The 23,871-nt window shown below is 38.5% G+C and overlaps 1 protein-coding gene across 5 annotated transcripts; it reads left to right on the top strand.

Annotated features, from left to right (window-relative positions):
• The first annotated feature begins 597 nt into the window (after positions 1-597).
• LOC135113579 (ubiquitin carboxyl-terminal hydrolase 19-like) lies at positions 598-23,479 on the top strand. Of its 5 annotated transcripts, none has more exons than XR_010274884.1 (20): positions 598-680; positions 4,655-5,014; positions 5,375-5,649; positions 6,348-6,757; positions 7,398-7,588; positions 8,314-8,420; positions 9,196-9,475; positions 9,936-10,162; positions 10,629-10,868; positions 11,237-11,377; positions 11,827-11,940; positions 12,358-12,540; positions 12,686-12,907; positions 13,380-13,680; positions 13,856-13,953; positions 14,073-14,197; positions 14,826-14,966; positions 17,848-18,008; positions 18,577-19,058; positions 23,120-23,479. XR_010274884.1 is itself a non-coding variant. In XM_064028863.1 (19 exons), the coding sequence occupies exons 2-19, from the start codon at positions 4,735-4,737 to the stop codon at positions 18,882-18,884; spliced, it is 3,804 nt and encodes a 1,267-aa protein (XP_063884933.1). In that variant the 5' UTR covers positions 598-680; positions 4,655-4,734; the 3' UTR covers positions 18,885-23,479. The 5 variants fall into 5 exon arrangements, 3 of the variants coding, with proteins under 3 accessions (XP_063884933.1, XP_063884931.1, XP_063884932.1); XR_010274883.1 differs by having other exon boundaries at positions 12,686-12,931; XM_064028863.1 differs by having other exon boundaries at positions 18,577-23,479.
• The last annotated feature ends 392 nt before the right edge of the window (positions 23,480-23,871 follow it).

The following is a 23,871-nucleotide window of genomic DNA, read 5'->3' as shown; positions in this document are numbered from 1 at the left end:
TCCATTCATTATATCTACGCATAGAATGGTTTTGTTTCCAAATATTTAAAATTTTTGTACTTGATTAACCTAAATATTTTGAAGTGCCTCGCTGCATTAATCTTCATCTCGGAAATTTAAGAGAAATTTCGTAGAAAGCACCTAAAACAAAATAAATAACAATGCTAATACATGAAGTGCACATTTTATCTTTTCCCTAGAAACAAACACTATGACTATGAAATACTTTTAGACATAATCACTCGTTACTAGAAGCATTATTATGCATCAAAGCTAAATGTATTCAAAATAAATAAGTGCTATTATTTGAAAATCGCAATTTATCTACATTCCTTACACTTTCAAATACCTGAAAAATCTATGTTGTATTTTTATACATGATGATTCATTGCTTAGAGCATTAACAAGCTTCATAAGATAAGAATTAATAAAGTAAATAAAACTGCTAATATATGAATTTACCTTTTATCTAAATTTCTAAGATCTAAACACACTGAAAAAAACTACATCACATTTTATCTATAATAATATGTCACTAAAACCACAATTAGTCACCAAAAACTAAGAAAAAAGTACATGTGTATAAAATAAATAGGGCTGACTCAGTGCTAACCCGGCGGTGGCTGATGGCGGACAAGCAGCAGTGAGGATACACAATACTGCCTTTTTTTTTGTAGTTGGTGAGTAAAGATGACCCAGCACTACATGCATACAAACTCCCAAACTCATTAACTCCACGTACAGGTAAACTTAGGACCGGGAGAGGAGTAGAAGTGGAGAAAATCAGGTGACCGGGTTTCCTTGTGTTATGAGAGACCTACATTTCCCTGTTAAATTTTCTCCTGCGTATCATTTTTCTCCCACTCTTGCTCCTTCGTGTTCCTCTGCCTCGTGACTGGAGTGGAGGGTGGGGAAGGAAGTGGGGAAGCAGTGGGGGTTGGGGGGGAGGGGGAGGAAGGGTGAGAGGAGAGAGAGAGAGGCGGGAGAAGTGAAATGTTTGGAAATGGGTTTAAATTTTAACTTTTTTTATATTTTAGGTGGAAATGTGGGTGGTTTTTTTTTATAAGTCCGTTCCCCCCTTCCCCCAAAACCCTTCCCCCTAACCCCCCATACAAGCGTGGGGCCCTGTGGGAAATCGGGGTTTTGGGAGGGATGAAAAATAAGTGAAATATGGGCGTTCAAAAATCTAAGGAAATCGCCCATAATATTTTGATTTTTCCTAACCTAACCAAACCTGGGGAATTGTACCCCCCTGGACCCCCAATAGGACGTTAACCTAGCATAACTTAACCTAGCAAACTAACTTAATGTAGCATAACCTAACCTAACCAACCTAACCTAACCTAGCAATCTAACCTAACCTAACCTAACCTAACCTAACCTAACCTAACCTCACCTAACCTAGCATAACCTCACCTAGCCCAGCATAACCTAACCTAACAAGGGACCCCAAAAATTATGCCGTTATGCCATAGTAGTGTGAGGTGGTGGTGTGAGTTACTGGCATGGTGTGGAGATTCTCAGCGCAATGGAGGTGGGTAGAGTTCGGAGAGTAAGGGAGTTTCTTCCTTACTAACCACTCTTCCCTTGTGCTGTCTACATCTAACCTCCAACACTGTACTAACTAGAAATTACAAACTCTGGTCTTTTTTTATCCCCTTTCATGTAGATGCTCATATAAAGATTCTGTACATTGCTTTCAGTGGTGTGGTTGATGTTTATTGCAGTTAAAGGGTTAACCACTCCTGTTTCTGCATTGATGGTGATTTTAGTCTATTTTAGTTCTATAAAATTCAACATTCCACTTATTCCGCATCAGTATTGTGATTTGTCGTATTCTGGTTATATGAAACTCGTCAATATTGTGATTTTAGTCTGTTTTAATTGTATGAAACTCAACATTCCATTCTTATTTTTGCATTGATATTGTGATTTGTCATTCTAATTATGTGAAGCTCGTCAGTATATTCTAATTATATGAAACTCATCGATTTTGTGATTTTAGTCTGTTTTAATTACATAAAACTCAACATTCCACTTATTTTTTTGCGTTAGTATTTTGATTCGTCTTATTCTCACAATATGAAGCTCATCGATATTGTGAATTTAGCCTGTTATAATTATATGGAACTCAACATTCCACTTATTTTTGCATCGATGTTGTGATTTGTCTTATTCTAATTATATGAAGCACATCAATATTGTGATTCTAGTCTATTTCAATTATATAAAACTCAACATTCCATTTATTTTTGCATCAGTATTGTGATTTTTCTTCTAATTATGTGAAGCGCGTCAATATTGTGATTTTATTCCAGTGTAGTTATATGGAACTCAATATTCTAATTATTTTTACATTATTATCATGATTTTAGCTCGACGATCTCAGTTATTGCTGCATCCATTAGCTTAAGATAGCTTTGGTTTGATGAGGATACAGGAGATTAGATTAGGTGCTGTAGTTTAACCTATCATGGCCTATCATGAAAAAAAAAAATAGCTAAGATGGTTAATCATGTAATCTGTTGTATTGATTTCTATTCATTTTTCAATTATCTAGTTTTATTCTTGTGTGTGTGTGTGTGTGTGTGTGTGTGTGTGTGTGTGTGTGTGTGTGTGTGTGTGTGTGTGTGTGTGATTTCACGCAGAATATTTACTACTTTTGATACATGCTAAAAAAGAAAAGTGTGTGTGTGTGTGTGTGTGTCCGTCCATCCGTCCCTGTGTCCATGCCTGCAAGCTTTGATTTGTGTTGTGTGGCATTAGTGTGGCTTCACAAGGAGCCCATTAAAGTAAGCAGCAGCTCCCTGGTATTCTTAGTGGGACACAACTGACTGAGGAAAAGATACAACAAAGAAACAGAACACAAGAACAGTCTATTTTTGTCCCAGCCAGAAATAAAGGAGGCGAGAAACAGATTATAGGAAGAAAGCACTTTTAAAACCCAGTATGAGAAGAGAACTGAGAAAGTATAATTTGTTACTTGGAAAATCAGATCATAATGCTTATTTGTGTGTTTTATTTTGTGTCTTCTTATATGCAGTGCTTTACTCGGCCATTTATTATCCTCTGTTTTGAGAGAGAGAGAGAGAGAGAGAGGGTTGGGGAGGTATGTTAGTTTATTTAGTGTTTGCTTATTTTCACTCCCATTTCTTTTTGGTTATGTATGTATCTTTACTATGCTTTATTTCTTATTTATTGATTTATTTTTAACTCTCTCTCTCTCTCTCTCTCTCTCTCTCTCTCTCTCTCTCTCTCTCTCTCTCTCTCTCTCTCTCTCTCTCTCTCTCTCTCTCTCTCTCTCTCTCTCTCTCTCTCTCTCTCTCTAATATATTCCACCTTAAGTCTCCCCACTGTAATCCTTTTGAACTGGTTTACTTGATATCCTCATCCCCTTACACCCTTCTCTTATCCCTCAGCCTTTACATAACCTACTTGCCCCTCTGACCCTCCTCACCTCCTTTAGCTACCCCATTTATATTTACCCCAGTGAGAATATAAGGATTTAGGAAGTTAAGGAGATTGCATATGACTATTTTGCATCCAGCAGCTCCTTGCTACTTCTTTGTAACTGTTTTCTCTCTTACCCTTCCGTCCTTAAATAACTTAACCAATCTCTCACCTCCATTACTGCATTTATAGTTTCACCAGTGAAAATATAAGAGCATAGAAAGTTAAGGAGACTGCAGATGACCAGTTTGCATCCAGCAGCTCCTCTCTATCACCCTGTGACTGTATTCTCTCTTACCCTCTTGCCCTTACATAATTTAGCCAATATCTTGCCCCCATTACTGCATTTATAGTTTCCCCAGTGAGGATTTAAAAGCACAGGAAGTTCAGGAGACTGCAAAAGGCCACTTCACACACAGCAGATTATTACTACCTTATTATCTTATTCCATATATGAAGCACACATCTTCACAATAAAAACTAGGAGATAAATTAAAAAAATATATATATTCTGAGAGGGATGAGGGCTGGTTGGGAGTTTTTGAACTATTGTACTTATTTATACCTAAAGATCTTGACCTCCATTAAAGATTTCAAGGCAAAAGAATGAATAACAAAGATGTAAGAAAAGGATAATCCCCTTAAGCATTATTGGGAGTGACCTAAATGACTGAGAACTTGTCCTGTCGTGCATTTTTGTCAGTCTGTCAAGTGGTTTTCATTCATGTCCAGCAGATTTGTTTAAAGTCGCCCTTCTATCCTGACCCTCTATTATTCGGCTATGATTAAGTGTTATGCAGACCTGAGCAAGTAAGGTTTGTATTTTTAAACTATAAGAGAGTTTCATTAGGACCGTTTTTAAAGCTTACAGTGATGCTTAGTAAGACTCAAGGATGTTTTCCCTGTTTTTTATTTATTTATTTATTTATTATTTTTTATCTGTTTTTTTAATTAATTAATTAATTAATTTATTTATTTTATTATTTTACTTATATATATATTTTTTTAAAGCTTACAGTGATACAGGATGTTTTTCTCTGTGATGATGTAAAACCCTTGTTGAATTGTCTCTAGACTCATGCAGGATATCCTTGAAATTGAAGCATTGAGATAAGACACATATGTAGTCGAGAATAGTCCTGAGTCTTTCACCAGCTGATAGGCACGTAGCAGTACTGACGTGTGTTTCCTTGCCCACTGCCAGGCCAGGTTTGATTCACCGTGCACATCAGTGGTGAACGTAAGCGACGGTGTTCGTCAGGCGAGGACGGCACCACCAGCGCCATGGAACCCTCCCGGAAGAACCACCACCATCACCACCACCACCACAACCACCACCATCACCACCAGGGACAGAACAACACCGCCGCCAACACTAATTCTGTCTCCACCGCCACTGTCCCTACTGCCAGTACTACTGCTACCACGACACCTGCTGTGACCACCACCACCACCCCTGCTGCTGGTACTACCCCTGCAGCACCACCACAGTCACCACAGCAACAGCAGAATAAACAGCAGGATGTGGGGACTTCTGCCAAGAAAAAGAAGGACAGGGAAAATAGTAAGTAGAGAGACTAGATGGAAAGATGAGATTGTAAGTTTTAAGTGGCAAAAAAGTTAGAGCAGGCATTTGTTCTTGTGTGAAATGATAGAGGCTGATGATGTTAGTATTAGATGTCACTTCATAACACCAACCTACCTGTTTCTGTATTTCCCCCTACCTATCACTTGAACTTTTTTCAGGAAGGTTTCAAAACATTTCTCTTAATATCACATAATCATTTTGGCTTTACTTTTTGGGGACTGGCATCTTCAGTGGGCCTTTCTTTTCCCCCTCTTTGTAGTCCTTGACTGGAATCCCTCTTAGATAAAAAAAAGAAAAGCTACATCATATTATCCACTCATCATTCACCTTCCACAGGGAACTCCATTTCCCAAGACCTCTCCTATGACTGGAGCCAGAAGGGAGATGGGGTGTCGGTGTCAGTGGTGGTGGGACCCAACCAGGATAACCGGACTGTGGACATCCGAACTGACGAGACATCACTGGCTCTATACCTGACTGACGGGCGGAGGTTCTCGACACAGTTGTACGCCGAGGTCGTTCCTGGGGCCACTTCTGTTGTCTACAAGGGGCCAAGGTGTATAGTGAGGCTACAGAAGAGGGACACCAGCTTGAATTGGCCCCAGCTAGAGGTGTGTGAGGGTGTGCATGTCTTGTTAGGTTATTGTAATTTTTATAGGAATAAGTTAAGTTAATTGTAGTAACTTGTTTGATGTTGATTTATTATATTTTCTTTAAGGTTGTGAATTTTTTAAGCACTTGTGGCTTATTTTTTTTGTACTTGTGTAATATATTTTTGCCTTTTCTCGTCCTTGCCATGTTTCTCTTTTGCGTTTCCTGGTTCTCTGCTACAAAAAACTCTCTTCTTTCACTAGCATAACACATCACCATCACATTTTTAGCCTTGTGTCTTTTGTTTGTGTTTGTGTAATATATTTTTTTCTCTTTGTTCTTATCTCATCCATCTTTTCCTGTTGTCATTTATCAACAATTCGCTTTTCTTTCACCATCGTAACATATCATCTCTTTTTTATCCTTGTGTTTGTTTATGTGATATTTTCTTCAGTTTTCGTTTATAGTATTTCTTTTTTTTTCCTTGTCCCTGTTTCATCCATCTTTTCCTGTTGTCTCATCATTTATTATCAACAACTTGCTCTTCTTTTACCAGCATAACATATCATCATCTCATCTTTATCCTTGTGTGTGTGTATGTAATATTTTCTTCACTTTTCTTGTCCTCTTTTTCTGTTGCTCATCTGTTAACTCCCACCCTTCTCTTTCACCTGCATAATGTATCACTACCTCATCTCTTCCTCCATCTCTTTCACAGGCCGTCAAGAAGCTGCCTCCTCCACCAACCCCTGCACAAGACCGCATCCTTCCCAACAAAACCAAGTCCACCTCCACCTCACCAGGCAGGACACCAGAGAAGAAGCAACCACCAGTCACCACCACTAACAGTGCCACCAACACCACCAATGTCAGCACCAATACATCCACATCAAGTACCCCTACCACACCAGCTCCTACCGCCACCACTCCCACCCTTACCACCACCTCCACCACCACCTCCACGGAGAATACCACAGAGGTGATCCCGGTTGTCAATGCGAAGAGCGACTTTGTGGAGAGAGACGCGGAGAATCTGCTTGTGGTTTACCTCTATGTGAAGGGAATAAAGAAGGAGACGGCTTGTGTGGAGTTCTCCGAGGACGCTATCACTGCACATTTCTCCACCAGGTTAGAGAAGTTGTTGTTGTTCTTGATCTTTTAAGTGGACCCTACATGATCAATATTATTGACACAATGTATTGACTCATTTTTATTGTGCAATAAAATATCAAACTCTTTTTAATGTCTTCAATATATTGTGTCATTCTTCGATACCGCCCCATCACTGTCAATAATATTGTACAATATGGAATATTGCGCAATTATATTGATCGTGTAGGGATCAGCTTTAAGCTTTCAGTTATATATTTTATTCTACTAAGGCTTTGTAAGCATTTTTGATCCACAGGAAGTAGAGATTAGTATTAAACCAAACCATCACTCAATTATATCTGTTACGAAATTTTTGTCTTCATCCACAACAATTAAACTAGTATTAAACCCAACTCTCATTCATTTGTATGTATTATGATATTACATTTAAATGCTCTTAAACTACAACAAATAGACTTCAGTATTAAGCCCAACATCTTAATTTCATGCATAGAAACTTTTCAAATTGTTCTTGTTTGATTTACCTAAAGAGAGAGACAATGCAGACTGAATGAAAAGAGAAGAAAAGATTATAAACATGTTTCCTTTATCACAATACACTTAAACACATGACATCCCTAATCTACTCCCATCTGTCCTCCCTTGCCATGCCCAGCGATGCCCGGTTCCTGCAGCAGTACCCGGGCAGCAGCGATGAGTCAGTGTTTGAGTGGCACCTCATCCTGAAGGACAAGGTGGTGCTGGAGGAGTGCAAGTACAAGGTGATGCCCAACAACATTGAGATGAAGCTGAGGAAGCAAGCCAACAAGAAGTGGGGGTCCCTGACTGCCATCCCTGCTGAGTCTTGTAAGAGAGAGAGAGTTCTGTTTTCTTTCTTTTTAGTTATGTAAGAGAGGACTAAGGGAACAGAAAGGCTGGAAAAAAAGGATTCATTGAAGGTGCCAGTTCCCAAAGAGTGAAGTCAGAAGGATTATCCAAAATTTGAGTCTATTGAAACCTCTCCTTTGTCTTGTAAGAGAGAGAGAGAGAGAGAGAGAGAAAGAGTATTAAGATGTGATTAGGGGAACAGGAAAGCTAAAAATAAAAGTTAATTGAAGGTACCGGTTCCCAAAGGTTGTAATCAAAAGGATTATCCATTTTTTGAGGAGTGTCTTAAAACCTTCACCTTGAAACCTAGTCAGAAGCAGGAAATAAGGAAGCAGACCAGAAGTTCCAGAGTTTATCAGTGAAATGGGATGTAAGATTGAGAATACTGGTTAACTCTTGTATTAGGGAGGTAGACAGATTAGGAGAGAAAGTAGAATACCTTGTTACTTTTATCATTATTGTTATTGAATGTTGAAGGCTGAGTTGTGGTGTTTTAGTTATATTAAATGAAGGAAAATGCTCACTATGGCATGAGAATGGAAAAACAGACATGTGAAAGAGGAAAAGAATAGAAGGAAACTGGAGAAACTGAAATGAAAAGTGAGACAGAAAGGAGGAGGAATAAAAATATAATATTAAACAAGGAGGTACAAGAGTTATTCAGAAGGGCATGGATAGACACGTTGTTGTTGTCTTTGTTCCAGCGGCAAGTGGCACAGTAGCCAAGAACACGTGGGTGGCGGCAAGCAAGATGGACTCCCCCACTGGCATTCCCCCGGCCCCCCCTGTGCCCCCTCTGCTGGAGAATAAGGTACGTGTTGGTGTGTTAAGAGTCACAGCTGTTTCTTGTTCTCTTTGTCTGGTGATGGGAAAAAAATGCAGATGTTTGTTGGTCTCTCTGCTTCATTTATTTAATTCCTGCTATCAGTGTGCATGGTATTTGTGTCTTTTTAGCTGAATTTGTTTATATTATTGAAACATTTATCTGATTGAAATGTATATTCTTGTTACCTTGTTCCTCTGTCTCCCTGAACCAAAAGAATATCTTGATCTATATTTTTCTTGTATATTTCTATCTGATTTTGTAAATGTTATTTGAACACTTGTCTCTTTAAACTGTATATTCTTGTTTTCATATCTTTCCATCACTGCAAAACTAAAAGAATATGATCTGCATTTTTTTCTTGTTCCTTTATTATGTGTATGTTTTGTATGCCATATTAACTTTTGTTCTCTCTCATCTCAGTACTTTATACATACATTTACTAAGTTTCACATTATTTTGCATTTTGTGAGATATATGTAAGCTTGTGTATACTTATCAGTTCCAGAGCATCATACATTCACAGTCATATTTATTAACCTTTGAAATTTTCTACAAAGATTACACCTTTAATCCCTTGTCTTGTGCTTGTCCATATTGCAACACTAATTCATACCACTCATTGAACCTTCAAATTTCAGAGCATCATTCATAGTCATGTATGTTCAATTAACCTAAATTTTCTACACTTGTATTTAGCCCTGTGCTTCATGCTACACTATGCTGCAGCACTTAATTATATATCATTAATTCTCTCCTGCAGAAGCCCATGTGCTTGGTGTCCCCAGTAAGTAAGGGGATGAGAGGCATCACCAGTGGCATCCCAGCCTCCTCAAACTCATTCTCCTCCACCTCATCTTCCTCATCCTTATCCTCCACCTCCTCCTACTCCCCATCATACTCCGCCAGCGGGTGCGATGGGGCAACAGGCAGTGTTGTTCCACGGGGCACCACTGGGCTGGACAACATTGGCAACACCTGCTTCATGAACAGTGTGTTGCAGTGCCTCATAAACACACAGGAACTCAAGGGATATTTCTTAGGTGAGGACGTTTAATTTGTGACAGGACTTTTGCTACACTTTCACTGGTTCTGTCTTTTTTATGTATGTATATTTATTCCTTTCCACCAGGAACTGACAGGGTTAAGAGTGTGAATGATGTGTGAGTGTGTGGTGCTTTGTCCTGGCCATCTTGTGTGGGATTGCTGACCTGGTATATAGATTGATAGATAATAAGTTTCTCCTTTAGTTGATGCATTGCTCTCACTGATCTTGCCTTTTGTATTAATGCATCTGTGTCATAAAAGATAATATTACATATGCAGACTTTCTTTAACATGTCTCCATCCTGCAAGAGTAAATGAACAGTAACATCACAGCATTTCATTCCCTTTCCTTCATTCCATAACCACAAATACAAATAAATTCACTTACAAAGCACACACAGGCCACATACAGAACCAGCACATTGACACACATCCTAACACTTCTATTGCCCACAGATTACAACTACCATGAGGAGATCAACAAGGACAACCCACTGGGCATGGGAGGCAAGCTGGCTGTGTCCTTCGCCTGCCTCATGAAGCTGCTGTGGTCTGGCTCACTGCCCTCACATGCCCCAACCAAACTGAAGGCCACCATGTCCCTTAAAGCCAACCAGTTCTCAGGATTTGCCCAGCATGATGCCCAGGAATTTATGGTGGAGCTGCTTGATGGCATGCATGAGGTGAGGAGGAGGAGGAGGAGGCTGTGCTTGATTAGTGATGGAGTTCAAGGTTTTATTGGGAACACTTTCTCTTTCTCTTTCATATGGAGTTTGGATATGCAGAAAAAGAGAAATGAGGTACTTTTCTTTTTCCTCTGTCTCTCTCTCTGATGTGGGGTTTGGTTATGCAGAAAAGAGGAACAAAGTAGTTTTTAAAAGAGAATGATGTGGTTATTCATGTAGGCACCAGTAAGGTGTAAGGATGGAGTAAGATAATGAAACAGTCCACTTTTACTCATCACTTGTAATCATATCACCATCATTGACATAGAGAAAACTAATTTATTCCCTTTATTTTGTATCCAAGTATTTTTTTTTAGTGCTTTGATTGTTAAAAGGACAGCTGTAATAGTAAGAGAATTAATAGTCACAGTTGCCACAGTACATATTGCCATCATTACCAGTGCTCTAACAATGACACCCACAGGACCTGAACCGGGTGAAGAAGAAGCCCTATGTTGCGGAGCCCCCAGACCTGGATGGTTGGCCTGACCACAAAGCTGCACAGGAGTCATGGAAGCTGCACAAGATGAGGAACGACAGCATCATCGACGACCTCTTCAAGGGGCAATTCAAATCAACCTTGAAGTGCCACGAGTGTGGAAAGATCTCAGTCAAGTTCGACGAGTTTTGCTGCCTGTCTGTGCCCATCCCAAAGGACCAGAAGGTGGGTGAAGGTGTGGTGTGTGGTGTGATGACTGGTGAGGGTGTGATGTGTGGTGTGATGGCTAGGGTGAGGTGTGGCTTAGGGTGATCATTGTTATTCAGAGAGGCATGTTTTAAAGGTATAGATGATATGATTTATTGTATTTTCTGATTTATAGAGGCAGAAGTCACTCTTACTAATGAAAGTCTAAAAGAGGCATGTAAAATATTGATAAATGTTAAAACTGTTCATGGATATTTTTAAGAAATATGACTTTCTTCAGTTGCAATTTAGTGTATTACTTCATTACTTCTACAGCTACAACTAGCACAATCATAACAGCAGTCAACAATACCACCAGTAAAAACATTCATTGCCTTCACCTTCAGGTCATCCCAGTGGTGTTCTTCTGGAAGGACCCCTACCAGAAGCCCAAGAAGTTCTTCATCCGGGTGCCGGCAAGTGCCACGGCTGAGGACTTGCGGCACGAGCTTTGTGAACGCACTGGTGTGCAGTCATGCTGCATACAGGTTGGTGCACACACACACACACACACACACACTTACTCACTATTTTTTAATTAATATTTTTTGTTATTCTGTAGTTTTTGGTGTTTTTTTTATCTAATTTCTTCCCTCTAAGTTACACTTTTTTCTGTGAAGTTGATATTTTTATTTTAGTGACAATGCTTCCCACAGTGCATTTTTTTCTTACTCATAGCAGAGTTCCTTGCCTTCAGTTTACACTTCAATTCTATGGAGTTGATATTTTTATTATAGCTGTTTCCTGCATTACATTTTCTTTTATTTATTCATCCCATAGTTCCTTCTTTCCAATTTACACTTTTTCAGTGAAGTTTGTATGTTTATTATAGTTATAGTGTTTCTGCATTGTATTTTTTCTTCCTTTATTCGTATCCATTTCTTGTGGCCAGTTTATCTTCATCCTTCAGCACCGCATTGCCTGTCTCTTCCTGCAGATCTTTGAGCGACTCAAGTCCAAGATCCACAAAATATACGAGAAGGGGTCCAGCCTGTCCTCTGGCGGCCCCAATGACCCTCTCATGGCCTTTGAAGTGTACAACCCCATCAAGGTGAGTGGTGGGGGACCTTACTGTGGGCTGTGGCTAGTTCACAGGGCTGGGAGTGGCTGATGGTGACTGATAGGCTGTGTTTGTACTTGTATGATGTGTGTAAAGGCAGATTACCGTCCACAAGTATATGATTTACAATTTTTTAAGATTACAAATAGAATTATTTTGTCCAGTGTTCTAACATTTTTAGTAGAAAGTTCACATTTACAAATTTAGATCTCAGGAATATTGTAAATACATCAGAGAGGATAATTTTGAGATCTATAGGTGATCTATCTATTAATATTTATCTTACAAATAGTCTTTAGGAAACACAACTCATCTGCAAATCATGATTCACATGTATGTATAAGAAATTTAAAATGTAAAGAGAAATAGGTTGAATAAGGATAACTGTGGTTATGTTGGTGATGACAGGTGGGAGAACCAGTGGTGGAGGTGGCAGTGGTGCAGCGCATGATGATCCCCTGCCCCCCAACCCGCTGTGCCTACTGTTCCCGCAGCGCAGCGCCCGGCTCCAACCTGCGGCGCTGCACCAAGTGTTACCGCGCCGGCTACTGCGACCAGAACTGCCAAAGGAACCACTGGCACAGCCACAAGGTGAGGGGCGGTGCTGCTCTGCCAATGGGTTGAAGCTTGAGAAAGTTAGATTTATGCACAGTATCATGATGAGAAAGATGACAGCTAACACACTTGCTAACCTCACCTAATAATAACAAACTCATTCACTGCTGCTACTGTCCAGGTGAACTGCAAGCTGGTGCCTGAGCTGGTGGGCTGCCCCTTCATCCTGTCACTGCCGGAGAGCCATGCCACGTATTCCCGCCTGGCCCGAGTCATGGAGGCCTATGCTCGTTACTCAGTGGACATCTTCCAGCCACCCGTCTACCACAGCTCCTCCACCTCTTCCCACCGCAGCAGCACCTCCAGCATAGACCTGTCCGGGGAGGAGAATGACGAGATGGAGGTGAGGAGTGATGAGGGTGACGCGGTGAGTGTGGCTGTTGGGCAAGACCTTTCCTTTACATCAAACAAATGTCCCTAATACTTATAGAATATCATAACATTTGACTGACTTTCCCTTGCGCATTTAGAACTAAAAAAGACACTCTTATTTGTACAAACCATTCTCAAATCAATAAAGCTAGTGCCATTAAGCAAACTTCCCTGTTACTTCTAGAACTCATCCTAACATTTAACTATTGTTCTTTAACACATTTCAAACTAAGAAGACAGCTTTACTTGCACAAACTGTTCCCTTATAAACATAGCCAGTTCCATATTACAGTAAACAAACTTCCTTAATACTACATAATTCACCATAACATTTTAAACCTAAAAAGACACATTTCCTTGCACATACCAATCTCTTATAACTCAAGCACCATATAGCCTTATAGTTGTGGGACTTACTCAATTTCCACATTCCTCCTTCACAGGTAGAGGATGGGGAGACCCAGGAAAGAGATGAGGCACGAGATGAACCCATGACAGGTGATGGGTCCTCCCAGGGTGAGTCTCCTGGCCCCTGGGATAGCAAGGAAGGGGGTGCAGTGAGTAATGACACCAACAGGGGTTATGACGAGCCCCCTCAGCTCTCCTCATCCCCCAGTGTGCGGGCGGTGCAGCCTCAGCGAACCATGCAGCTGCCATCAGCCACGCAGTTGTTTGTCATCCGACCTGTCAACAGTCGTGCCCAGAGTCTGGTGCCGCCTGCTGGAGAGCCTCTGGAGGATAAGGGTGAGGCTTCTGGAGTTGTTATTAGAAGTAGAAATAACATTAGCAGTAGAAATATTGAAGTAGTGGTAGTACTAGTAGTAGTAGTGATAGCAGCAAATGCAATTGTAGAAGTGTTACACACATCAGTGCCAAAGTACCACACATTCAAACACTTACTTATACCTTTTTATTACAGGTGATGAGCCTCTGGACCTGAGTGACAAGAGGTACCTGGCGATGGACTGGAAGACTAGTGAAGCACTGCGGGGACACTGCCTCATCCAGGACAAGGAGGTGAGTTGGAGGGAGATACATTCACTTACCTTATCGTACCCTAACATCCATGGTCAGGGAAAAGAAGTGACATCAACTAACCCTTCAAAATATACCACTTCATTTATGTGCATTTACAGGTGGAGTGTGAAGTGGAGGGCTCATACTCAATACAGAGGAACCAGCCGACCACCCTTGAGGCCTGCATTGAGCTCTTCACCCAGCCAGAGAACCTGTCAGAAGGGGACTCCTGGAGATGCCCAAGGTGAGGGAGGACTGAGAGTGATGCTGATAAAGAGAGATGATGTGATGGTAATGGATATGAATGGATGATAAAAGATTGTGAGATAAGTGATGGGGCGTGGAATAGTAGGGTTGTGATTGAGATTTGATGCAGTAGAAGGTTAATGAAGATAAGAGATGATGTGACAAGAAGGAATATGAGATGATGAAAGCTAGTAAGGTTAATGATAGGAAATGGAATAGTAGGGTTATGTTTGAGGTTTGATGCAATAGGAGGAGATAATAAGAGATAACTAATAAGGGAAATGATGTTATGTTTATAAAAGTAATGGGGTAGGAACAAAAGAAAGGATAATGAGAGGTAATTAGTAAAGAGAATATGTTTATGGAAGTAATGAATAGGAATAAAGCAAAGGATTATTGGAGATAATAGACAGGGTGATATGTTTATAGAGGTAATGGGGTAGGAATGGAGCAGAGGATAATGAAAAATAAATAATAAAGAGAATGATGTTATGTTTATGGGAGTAATGGAATAGGAACAAAACAAAGTAAAGGATAATGAGAGATAATTAGTAAAGAGAATGCTATTTATATGGGAGAAAGGGAGTCAACATCACCATCATCACCACACGTTCCACCCACCACAGGTGCAAGAAGCCCGTGGAGGCCACCAAGCAGATGAGTGTGTGGCGTCTTCCCCACATTCTCATCATCCAACTCAAGCGCTTCTCCTTCAAATACGTCCTGTGCTCAGACAAGATCGACAAGTTTGTCCAGTATCCAATCAGGTGAGTCTGTTTTTCCTCCTTCATTTGTCATTCTCTTTGTATGCTGCTCTCCTTTCTTGTGTTCTTTCTCTTTTTTTTTTTTTATTAATTAATTAATTTATTTGTTTATGTATTTTATTTTATTTATTTATTTTATTTTTTTTTTTTTTTTGCCTCCAAGTGCATACTTTGTTTTTCATGTTATTTTTATTCTATTTTAAGTTTTATGTATTTATTTTATTTTATTTATTTATTCATTTATTTATTTATTCATTATTCTTTTTTTTTTTGCACATCCTCCCTTCATTCTTTTGTTTTTATCCTTTATTGTTGTTATATCTTCCTTTCATCTCATCCGGTTTTCATTGTTTTCTTCTCAATTTCTTTTATTTCTACACTACTTTCATTTTCATTTTCTTCTTTTTTCCTTAATTGTTCTTGTATTTCTATTTTCTGTCTCATCCACTTATATTTATTTCAGGAGAATGGTTGAGATAAAAATCGTATTTTAATTTTTATTAAAAATTACAACACGTACAATACACCCTTTTTCGATTGATATATACATTTTATATAAATATTTTTCTTCATCATTTCATAATTTAATCATCTGTAAGCTTAGATGAAAAATTTTTATCGCAAAAATATTTCCTAATTTTTTGTACAGGTCCGGACCTGCATTAAAAATTTTGAAAAAAATTAAATTTAAAGAATTTTTCCGTAACAACTGTGACATATTCTTTACTTATAAAAGAACCATTATACATATATAAAGTAGTCTTTTGGGTTTTCTGGACAACGGCTGAGATAAAAATCGCATTTCAATTTTTATAAAAAGATTACGACATGTAAAATACCCACTTTTCTATTAATATATACATTTTATATAAATATTCTTCTTCTTCATTTCATAATTTAGTCATCTGTAAGCTTAGCTGAAAAATTCTTATCGGGAAGTTTTCTTAATTTTTTTTTATACAGGTCCGGACCTGTGTTTAAAATTTTGAAAAAAAATTAATTTAAAGAATTTTTCCCTAACAACTGTGATATGTTCTATACTTAAAAAAAGAACCATTATATATATGTAAAATAATCTTTTGAGTTTTCTGGAGAACAGTTGAGATGAAAATCGTATTTCATCTTTTTATAGAAATTATGACACAAAATACCCACTTTTTCGATTGATATATACATTTTATATAAATATTCTTCTTCTTCATTTCATAATTTAATCATCTGTAAGCTTACATGAAAAATTTTTATCAGAAAATTATTCCTGATTTTTTGTACAGGTCCGGACCTGTGTTAAAATTTTTGAAAAAAATTTAATTTAAAGAATTTTTCCGTAACAACTGTGACATATTCTTTGCTTGTAAAAGAACCATTATACATATATGAAATAGTCTTTTGAGTTTTCTGGACAACGGTTGAGATAGAAATCGTATTTCAATTTTTATAAAAAAATTACGACATGTAAGATACCAACTTTTTCTATTGATATACTCATTTTATATAAATATTCTTTTTCTTCATTTCATAATTTAATCATCTGTAAGCTTAGGTGAAAAGTTTTTATTGGAAAATTTCTTAATTTTTTTTATACAGGTCCGGACCTGTGTTAAAAATTTAAAAAAAAAAATAATTTAAAGAATTTTTCCTTAACAACTGTGATATGTTCTTTACTTATAAAAGAACCATTATATATATGTAAAATATTCTTTTGAGTTTTCTGGAAAACAGTTGAGATAAAAATAGTATTTCATCTTTTATATAGAAATTATGACACATAAAATACCCACTTTTTCAATTGATATATACATTTTATATAAATATTCTTCTTCTTCATTTCATAATTTAGTCATCTGTAAGCTTAGATGAAAAATTTTTATCGGGAAGTTTTCTTATTTTTTTTGTACAGGTCCGGACCTGTGTTAAAAATTTTGAAAAAAATTTAATTTAAAGAATTTTTCCGTAACAACTGTGACATATTCTTTGCTTATAAAAGAACCATGATACATATGTAAAATAGTCTTTCGAGTTTTCTGGACAACGGTTGAGATAAAAATTGTATTTCAATTTTTATTAAAAAATTACGACATGTAAAATACCTACTTTTTCAATTGATATATACATTTTATATAGATATTCTTCTTCATTTCATAATTTAATCATCTGTAAGCTTAGATGAAAAATTTTTATCTGAAAATTATTCCTAATTTTTTGTACAGGACCTGTGTTAAAAATTTTGAAAAAAATTTAATTTAAAGAATTTTTCCGTAACAACTGTCATATATTCTTTACTTATAAAAGAACCATTATATAATATGTAAAATAGTCTTGAGTTTTCTGGACAACAGTTGAGATAAAAATCATATTTCAATTTTTATACAAAAATTGACACGTACAATACACACTTCTTCGATTGATATAAACATTTTATATAAATATTGTTCTACTGCATTTCATAATTTAATCATCTGTAAGCTTAGATGAAAAATTTTTATTGGAAGATTTTTCTTAATTTATTAACAGGTCCGGACCTGTGTTAAAAAATTTGATTTAAAGAATTTTTCCCCAACAACTGTGATATATTCTTTACTTATAAAAGAACCATTATACTTTTGTAAAATAGTCTTTTGAGTTTTCTGGAGAACAGTTGAGATAAAAATCATATTTCAATTTTTATACATAAATTACGACATGTACAGTTCACACTTTTTCGATTGATATATACATTTTATATAAATATTCTTCTGTATTTCATCACTTCTCTTAATTTCCAGAGCTTTCTTTTTCTGCTTTCCACTTTTCTTTCTCCTCCTCCTCCTTCTCCTTCCTTCTCTTCCTCCTAAACTTTTGATCTGACCTCTAAAGCAATCACTCATCCTTATCTACCCAACAGAGGTCTCAACCTTCAGCCATACATGTCTTGTGAACCAGAGGATGGCCCAGCCATTTACGACCTTTATGGGGTGATAAACCACATGGGACGCCTTCTTGGGGGACACTACACCTCCTATGCAAGGCTTTTTTCCAAGACTGATACAAGGCAGTCTGAGCTTGGTGAGTGATGATCGTGGTTGTGGATTCAGGAATGTGTGTGGTGTGTGTAGGTGGTGATGGGTATGGGAGAGATAGATTAGGGTGTGTATTGTTGTGGTGAGAAGGAGATAATCAGATCAGTTGTTGTCTTTGTATGTGAGTAAAGGTGATGGGTATGGGAGAGATAGATGAGGGTGTTTGGTTGTGGTGAGGTGATAATCAGATCATTTGTTGTCTTTGTATATGAGTAAAGGTGATGGATATAGGAGAGAGAGTGAGATTTGGGTGTGAATTTGGTTGTGGGGAGAAGGAGATAATCAGATCATTTGTCATGTCTTTGAGGAAAGTGTGGGTGTTTGAATAGTGTGATGAGTAAAGATGAGTGCCATGGGAAGGATAACCCAGTGTGTGAGTGTGCTTTCTGTGAAAAGATGAGATTACATGTATTTTGTATATCAGTTGTGTGGAAAGTATGGCTGCCTCGAACAGTGTGAATCTGAGTTACGTTACTTGAGTGTTGTCTTGAAACAGTGAGAGATGGTGGAAGGGAGAGAAAGGTCTTGTAAATCCTTCCTTCTCCAACCCACAGATTGGAGACTGTTTGATGACAGCCGAGTCAGCTTCTGCCCCGAGTCACGCGTCGTCAACGAACAAGCTTACCTCCTGCTCTACCGCAGGAGAGACACTCCCTTCACCCTGCACCGGCTTCCCCCTCCTCCCCCACCCATGCCCCCCACCGTGACCCAGGAGGAGAATGGCATGGAGCATTTAGAGACAGAGGAGGTCACACCCATGTCCATCTCCTCAGCTTCTCAGCAGTCCTCCTCCTCCCAGCCCTCCTCATCCAGCCTGGAAGGAGAGGAGCAACTTAGCACCACTCAGGAAGAACTAGACTAGCATTTACCACCCATGTCTTCTCATCCTCTTCTCCTCATCTTGTTCATCATCATTGCCTCTTCCTCCTCATCCAGATGTTCCCTGTTTTTTCTGATTCTCATGTGTCATTATTTCCCAGTTCTCCCCCATTACCCGGTTCTCGTGGCCTGCTAGCATGCACTGGCCACACAACAGGTTAGTGAAGCTTTCCTGAACTACATTTGATGATGGTTTTGTTCTCACGCCCCTCCCCAGTCAGCCTGTTGTCTCTTACCCCATCTCTGTGATGACACTGCAAGTTGAGCTCACTTTTCCATTTCCTCTCCTACTCTCCTTGATTATTTATGCTCAGTGTCCCTTTTTTGCCTTCTTGTATCTTATAGTTCATATCTTGAGTTTTCTTTTCATGTATTCGCCTGTATTCAATATCCTTTTTTGCTTCCTTGTATCTTATGGCCAATTTTGTGAGTTTTTTCCTTTCCAGGTTTCTCATTTTCTGTGATGATGTTCTCATTATACTCACAAGTGGTTTAGCTTCCTCAACTTGCATTGTTTCCATTCCACAAGCTCTCTGAGGCCACATTCATCACGAGTTTCTATCTCGTCCTAAAGAACTTTTCCACCTTAGCAATCATTTCTGTTTCATATACGTTCATTTTGAGTAATTCGGATGGAATCTGTGGATGAATGACTGACACTGCCGCAGTCCCTATGGTGTCTTTATAAAGGCGTAGTGCGTGTGTTTTTTTTAGTTAAGTTAATCAGAGCGGAAAGAAATGTATGAACTAGTTTAATCTCATTCATTGCTTCCTTCACCACAAGAGCTATATATAGTGTGTTAAAGAACCAACCCTCCACCTCTCACCTCCATCTCACATAACACCTACTGATCTTTTATACCTCAGTTTTTAGGTGGTGCAGACTTCTCACCCACCTCGAGCACTCTTATTTATTGTAAACGTAGTGTATATGTGTGTGTCACATCCCCTCGGCCTGGAATCTCTCGCCGCCAACACCCGCCGTGGTCCCTCAGCACTCGGCACCCCTTAGTACAGTTCCTCATGAGCCCTTGACTGCTCAGGGCATCAACACAGGCTGCCTTGGGGTGTGTGCCCTCTTGTAGGAGTCAGTCACACCCCCTTCGTCCCCTCCTGCCCTCCTCTAGCACTGCTGCCTTTGGGATGTAATCAACTTTGCTGCTTGTGACGATAATAATATTGATGCTGCTGCTGCCATTGCCCAGGATTTTACCTCATTTTATACTAGTTTCATAAGACTTATGTCGTGCATGTGGTGCAGTAGTGGCTGTCACAGCTTGGAGGCAGAGCGTGGCTGGCAGGCAGGTGGGAGGGGAAGGGCGTACCTCAGGCCTCACGGATGTCACATTCGTGGGGGACAGGAAGATAAATAGATAGACAGACAGACATACAGATGTCAGGACGTTTCTTCACATTCACAGCACAGTCTGGATGTTGTGTGACACCTGTACTCATTCTCAGACAAGTGAAACAAGTGAGCATGGTACTGATGCCATCTACCAAAAGTGGCTGTCATTTTTATCCAGTTGATGAGGGTCGCTGTCCCTCACAAGTGCATCTCAGTTCAGGATTTCAGCAAGTTCTTGAGAAAGTTTGCATTTTTTGCCACAGGTCACCTGAAAAGTGACATGAGGAAGACAAAATGTTCATAAGGAATAAATCCTTAGTTTTTCTAGATATAGAAAGCAGTCACAAGGAGAGGAACATTTGCCACTGGTCTTATTTTTCCTAAATGCAACACACCCGAAGATGTACAAAGGTGTATAGTTACTGGACACCGCGCATTTAGAGGTTCTAGACAATGTTTACTGACTAATGTCTGCTCCAGGGAAGCACCTTCTTTAAAGAAGCAGGAAGCAAGCAAAGAGAACCAGGATATTGATTCATAATTCTAAATGACTCCTTTATTCACTTATTAATTTGACTTGGTTCACATTTATGTTCTTTATATGTACTTAAGAATGTGAATCTTGATAATGATGTTGACAACAGCAAAGCTTGCATGTCTCCACATTGGTTTTCTTCATGTTTGGAAGTTATCTTTAGATGCATGCCAAGAGTGACACCCACCATGCAGTGTATTGTTGTGCAGAGAGGAGCCACACCTTGTACTGTGGCTGTTCACTTGACCACTGTCATATCTATCATAAATAATATGTTTTTTTTAGGCAAAATTCAACCCTGGGTATTTCTGGTTTCATTAAGGGACTCATCCATATTGAAAAATAATGTAGGACATAGTATTGTCTCATGACAGTCAGCACCTATGCCTGTCTTTCCAGATATGGAATAGAGTAAAAGTCAGTAAAACTTCACGCTGCTTATTGAATGGCTCATGATTACGGGGTTTTATTGCCACATTGTGCTCTTTCACAAATGCTTCATAATAACATGTACACCTCACTAAAGGACTGTAGCCACTCATGCTGACTATGTTCACCCTCACTAAAGGAACACAGTGCTGATGGCAAAGCTTTGTCTGTGGTGTGTTGCAGGGAGGCAGTTACAAGTGCACAGACTTGTGGAGACTTGCAAGCCAAGATACAATACTGCCTTGAACTAAATTCTAGCTCAGTAAATGTTATTTGGGAAAACATGCCTTGCAGTGTCTTGTCTAAATATTATGATTATCAATAGATAAGGTGGTTGGCTTTATACATGTACGTATATATATATATATATATATATATATATATATATATATATATATATATATATATATATATATATATATATATATATATATATATATATATATATATATATATATATATATATATATATATATATATATATATATATATATATTCTCTTCTTAGATACTTGGATACTTTATTTGAAGCACCAAATTTGTGGAAATTTTTGCAGGTACAGTTCAGTCGTAGAAAGCTTTGTTTCCTCATCTGCATGCAAAAGTTCAGCATAAGCATGTCCAGGCAAACTGCTGTTTACAAATGATTTTTTTTTTTTCTCCATAAATAGAAAAATGTAAAATGAAATATTTTTACCATACACTTACATTGTTAGGGAAGATAAATTTATTAAAAAATAAGTTATTTTGTATGTAATATAACAGAATGCATTTGTGAGATTTTATGTCAAATATGACAATGTATGTGTTATGTATAAAATGAGTAGAGAATTGAAATATATGAATGTACTGTTAGTACAGTAAAGTCTCATAATTTGAAATGATTGTGACATAGCCATTATGTTTAATGTTGTAAATGGTGGAAAAGGACAAAATTATTTTATTTACAACTTTGAAATTTGTTAATTGAAACATGTGTAAATCACAGTTCGCCTGCATGTACATCTTAGAAGTGAGTCTTTGGCATATAAACTCTCCTTGTAAATTTTGGTACAAAGTTTTCTTCTGTGTCGTTTACTTTGGGTCGTAACATGACACGCAGCAATCTCTACGCATGTGTCGTAATGCCGGTTGGCTGTAGCATTCCTAGCGAGATTGTGTGTGTGTGTGTGTGTGTGTGTGTGTGTGTGTGTGTGTGTGTGTGTGTGTGTGTGCGTGTGCGTGCATGTGTGTGTGAACCTTGTCCATGGAGGAAGTGAAGGTGGTGGAGGGAACCTTCTTGACATGGACCAGTTGAGGGTGAAATCTCACAAAGGGATGAATATCTGTAAATCTTACTAGAAAATATTTGAACAGGACAGTGCGTAATGACAGGAAGCACAAAATTAAAACAAATGTATTATCTTGACAGTTATGAGGCAGGATAGAAGACTCTTATTGTGCATTAAATGACGGACTTTCATTTCACCAAAGTCACAGTGTTTTCCCTCGGGTTGGTATCTTTTGGGGCATCAATTGGCTATTATGTCTGTCCCTGCATGCTCACCCCTCTGGCTCATGTCACTGAGGTTCCTCTGTAAGGAGTCTGTCATGGGCAGCATTCCTGGTCCCTCAGTGTTGCAAGGGACAATAAGAATTCTATGATTGTGTTTAGTGATTTCCCTTTGCATAATGATATTAGAGGAAGAGATGGAAGAATGATGAGACAACAGCAAGATAGGTATTACATTTAGTTTAGTTTTGCATAATCACGTGTGTACCGGAGAAAGACAAGGAGGAAGAAGAATAGCAAGATAATAATAATAATACTCAAACATTTTGTGTAATCATCTCGTGACGGAGGAAGAAGAGTAAGAGGATTGACAAGATAATAATAATATTCTGAGTCCTTTAATTTTCCGCATCAGTGTGTCGTCGCTGCTGCTGCTGCCACTGCCGCTGCTGCTGCTGCTGCTTGGTCGTGTCAATTATACCTGGCCAGCTGTACGTGAGGTCTGCCGCCAACCCAAAGACCCACATTTCTGCCTCGCTGGTCCGTTCATCTCTACACCAAAGAACGTGTCAAGCTCTGATTACTGCCAATGCACTGAGCAAAAAGTACAAAAGATAGTTTTGGGGTAGAAACTGCCTTTTTTGTATGTTGTCCCGGCTACCACCAGACCTCACAGTGCTTGGCCCCCTGTTGTACATTACTGCATCTTTTGGTTTTATTTTTCTCTACTTATTATTAAAGCTGTAGTAATTTATGATTAAACTTAGCAACCTGAGTGATGTCTTTCTCTCACCACTGGATTTTTGATTTAAGAGGGTAATTGTGTCTCATTCTCTACCTCTCACCACCTCAGTGTTTGATTAAGTCTCTCTCTCTCTCTCTCTCTCTCTCTCTCTCTCTCTCTCTCTCTCTCTCTCTCTCTCTCTCTCTCTCTCTCTCTCTCTGTACAAAATTCATTGCTTATAGGAGAATACATCATTAATGAATGAACAAAAAAGTAACAAACCAGTAATAATGAATGAATGAATGAATAAAACACGCTAACAGACAAGTAATAGGACGTGAATGAATGCAATAAATAAATAAATAGATAAATAAATAAATAAGCAAGCAAGTAATAAATATAGACGAAACTTGCACTAGCCAACCCACCACACGCCAAGACAC

Source organism: Scylla paramamosain, chromosome 26 (genome assembly GCF_035594125.1).
Source record: "Scylla paramamosain isolate STU-SP2022 chromosome 26, ASM3559412v1, whole genome shotgun sequence".
Taxonomy (NCBI): Eukaryota; Metazoa; Arthropoda; class Malacostraca; order Decapoda; family Portunidae; genus Scylla; species Scylla paramamosain.
The sequence above is the reverse complement of the archived record's forward strand: the minus strand, read 5'-3'. Positions and strand labels throughout refer to the sequence as shown.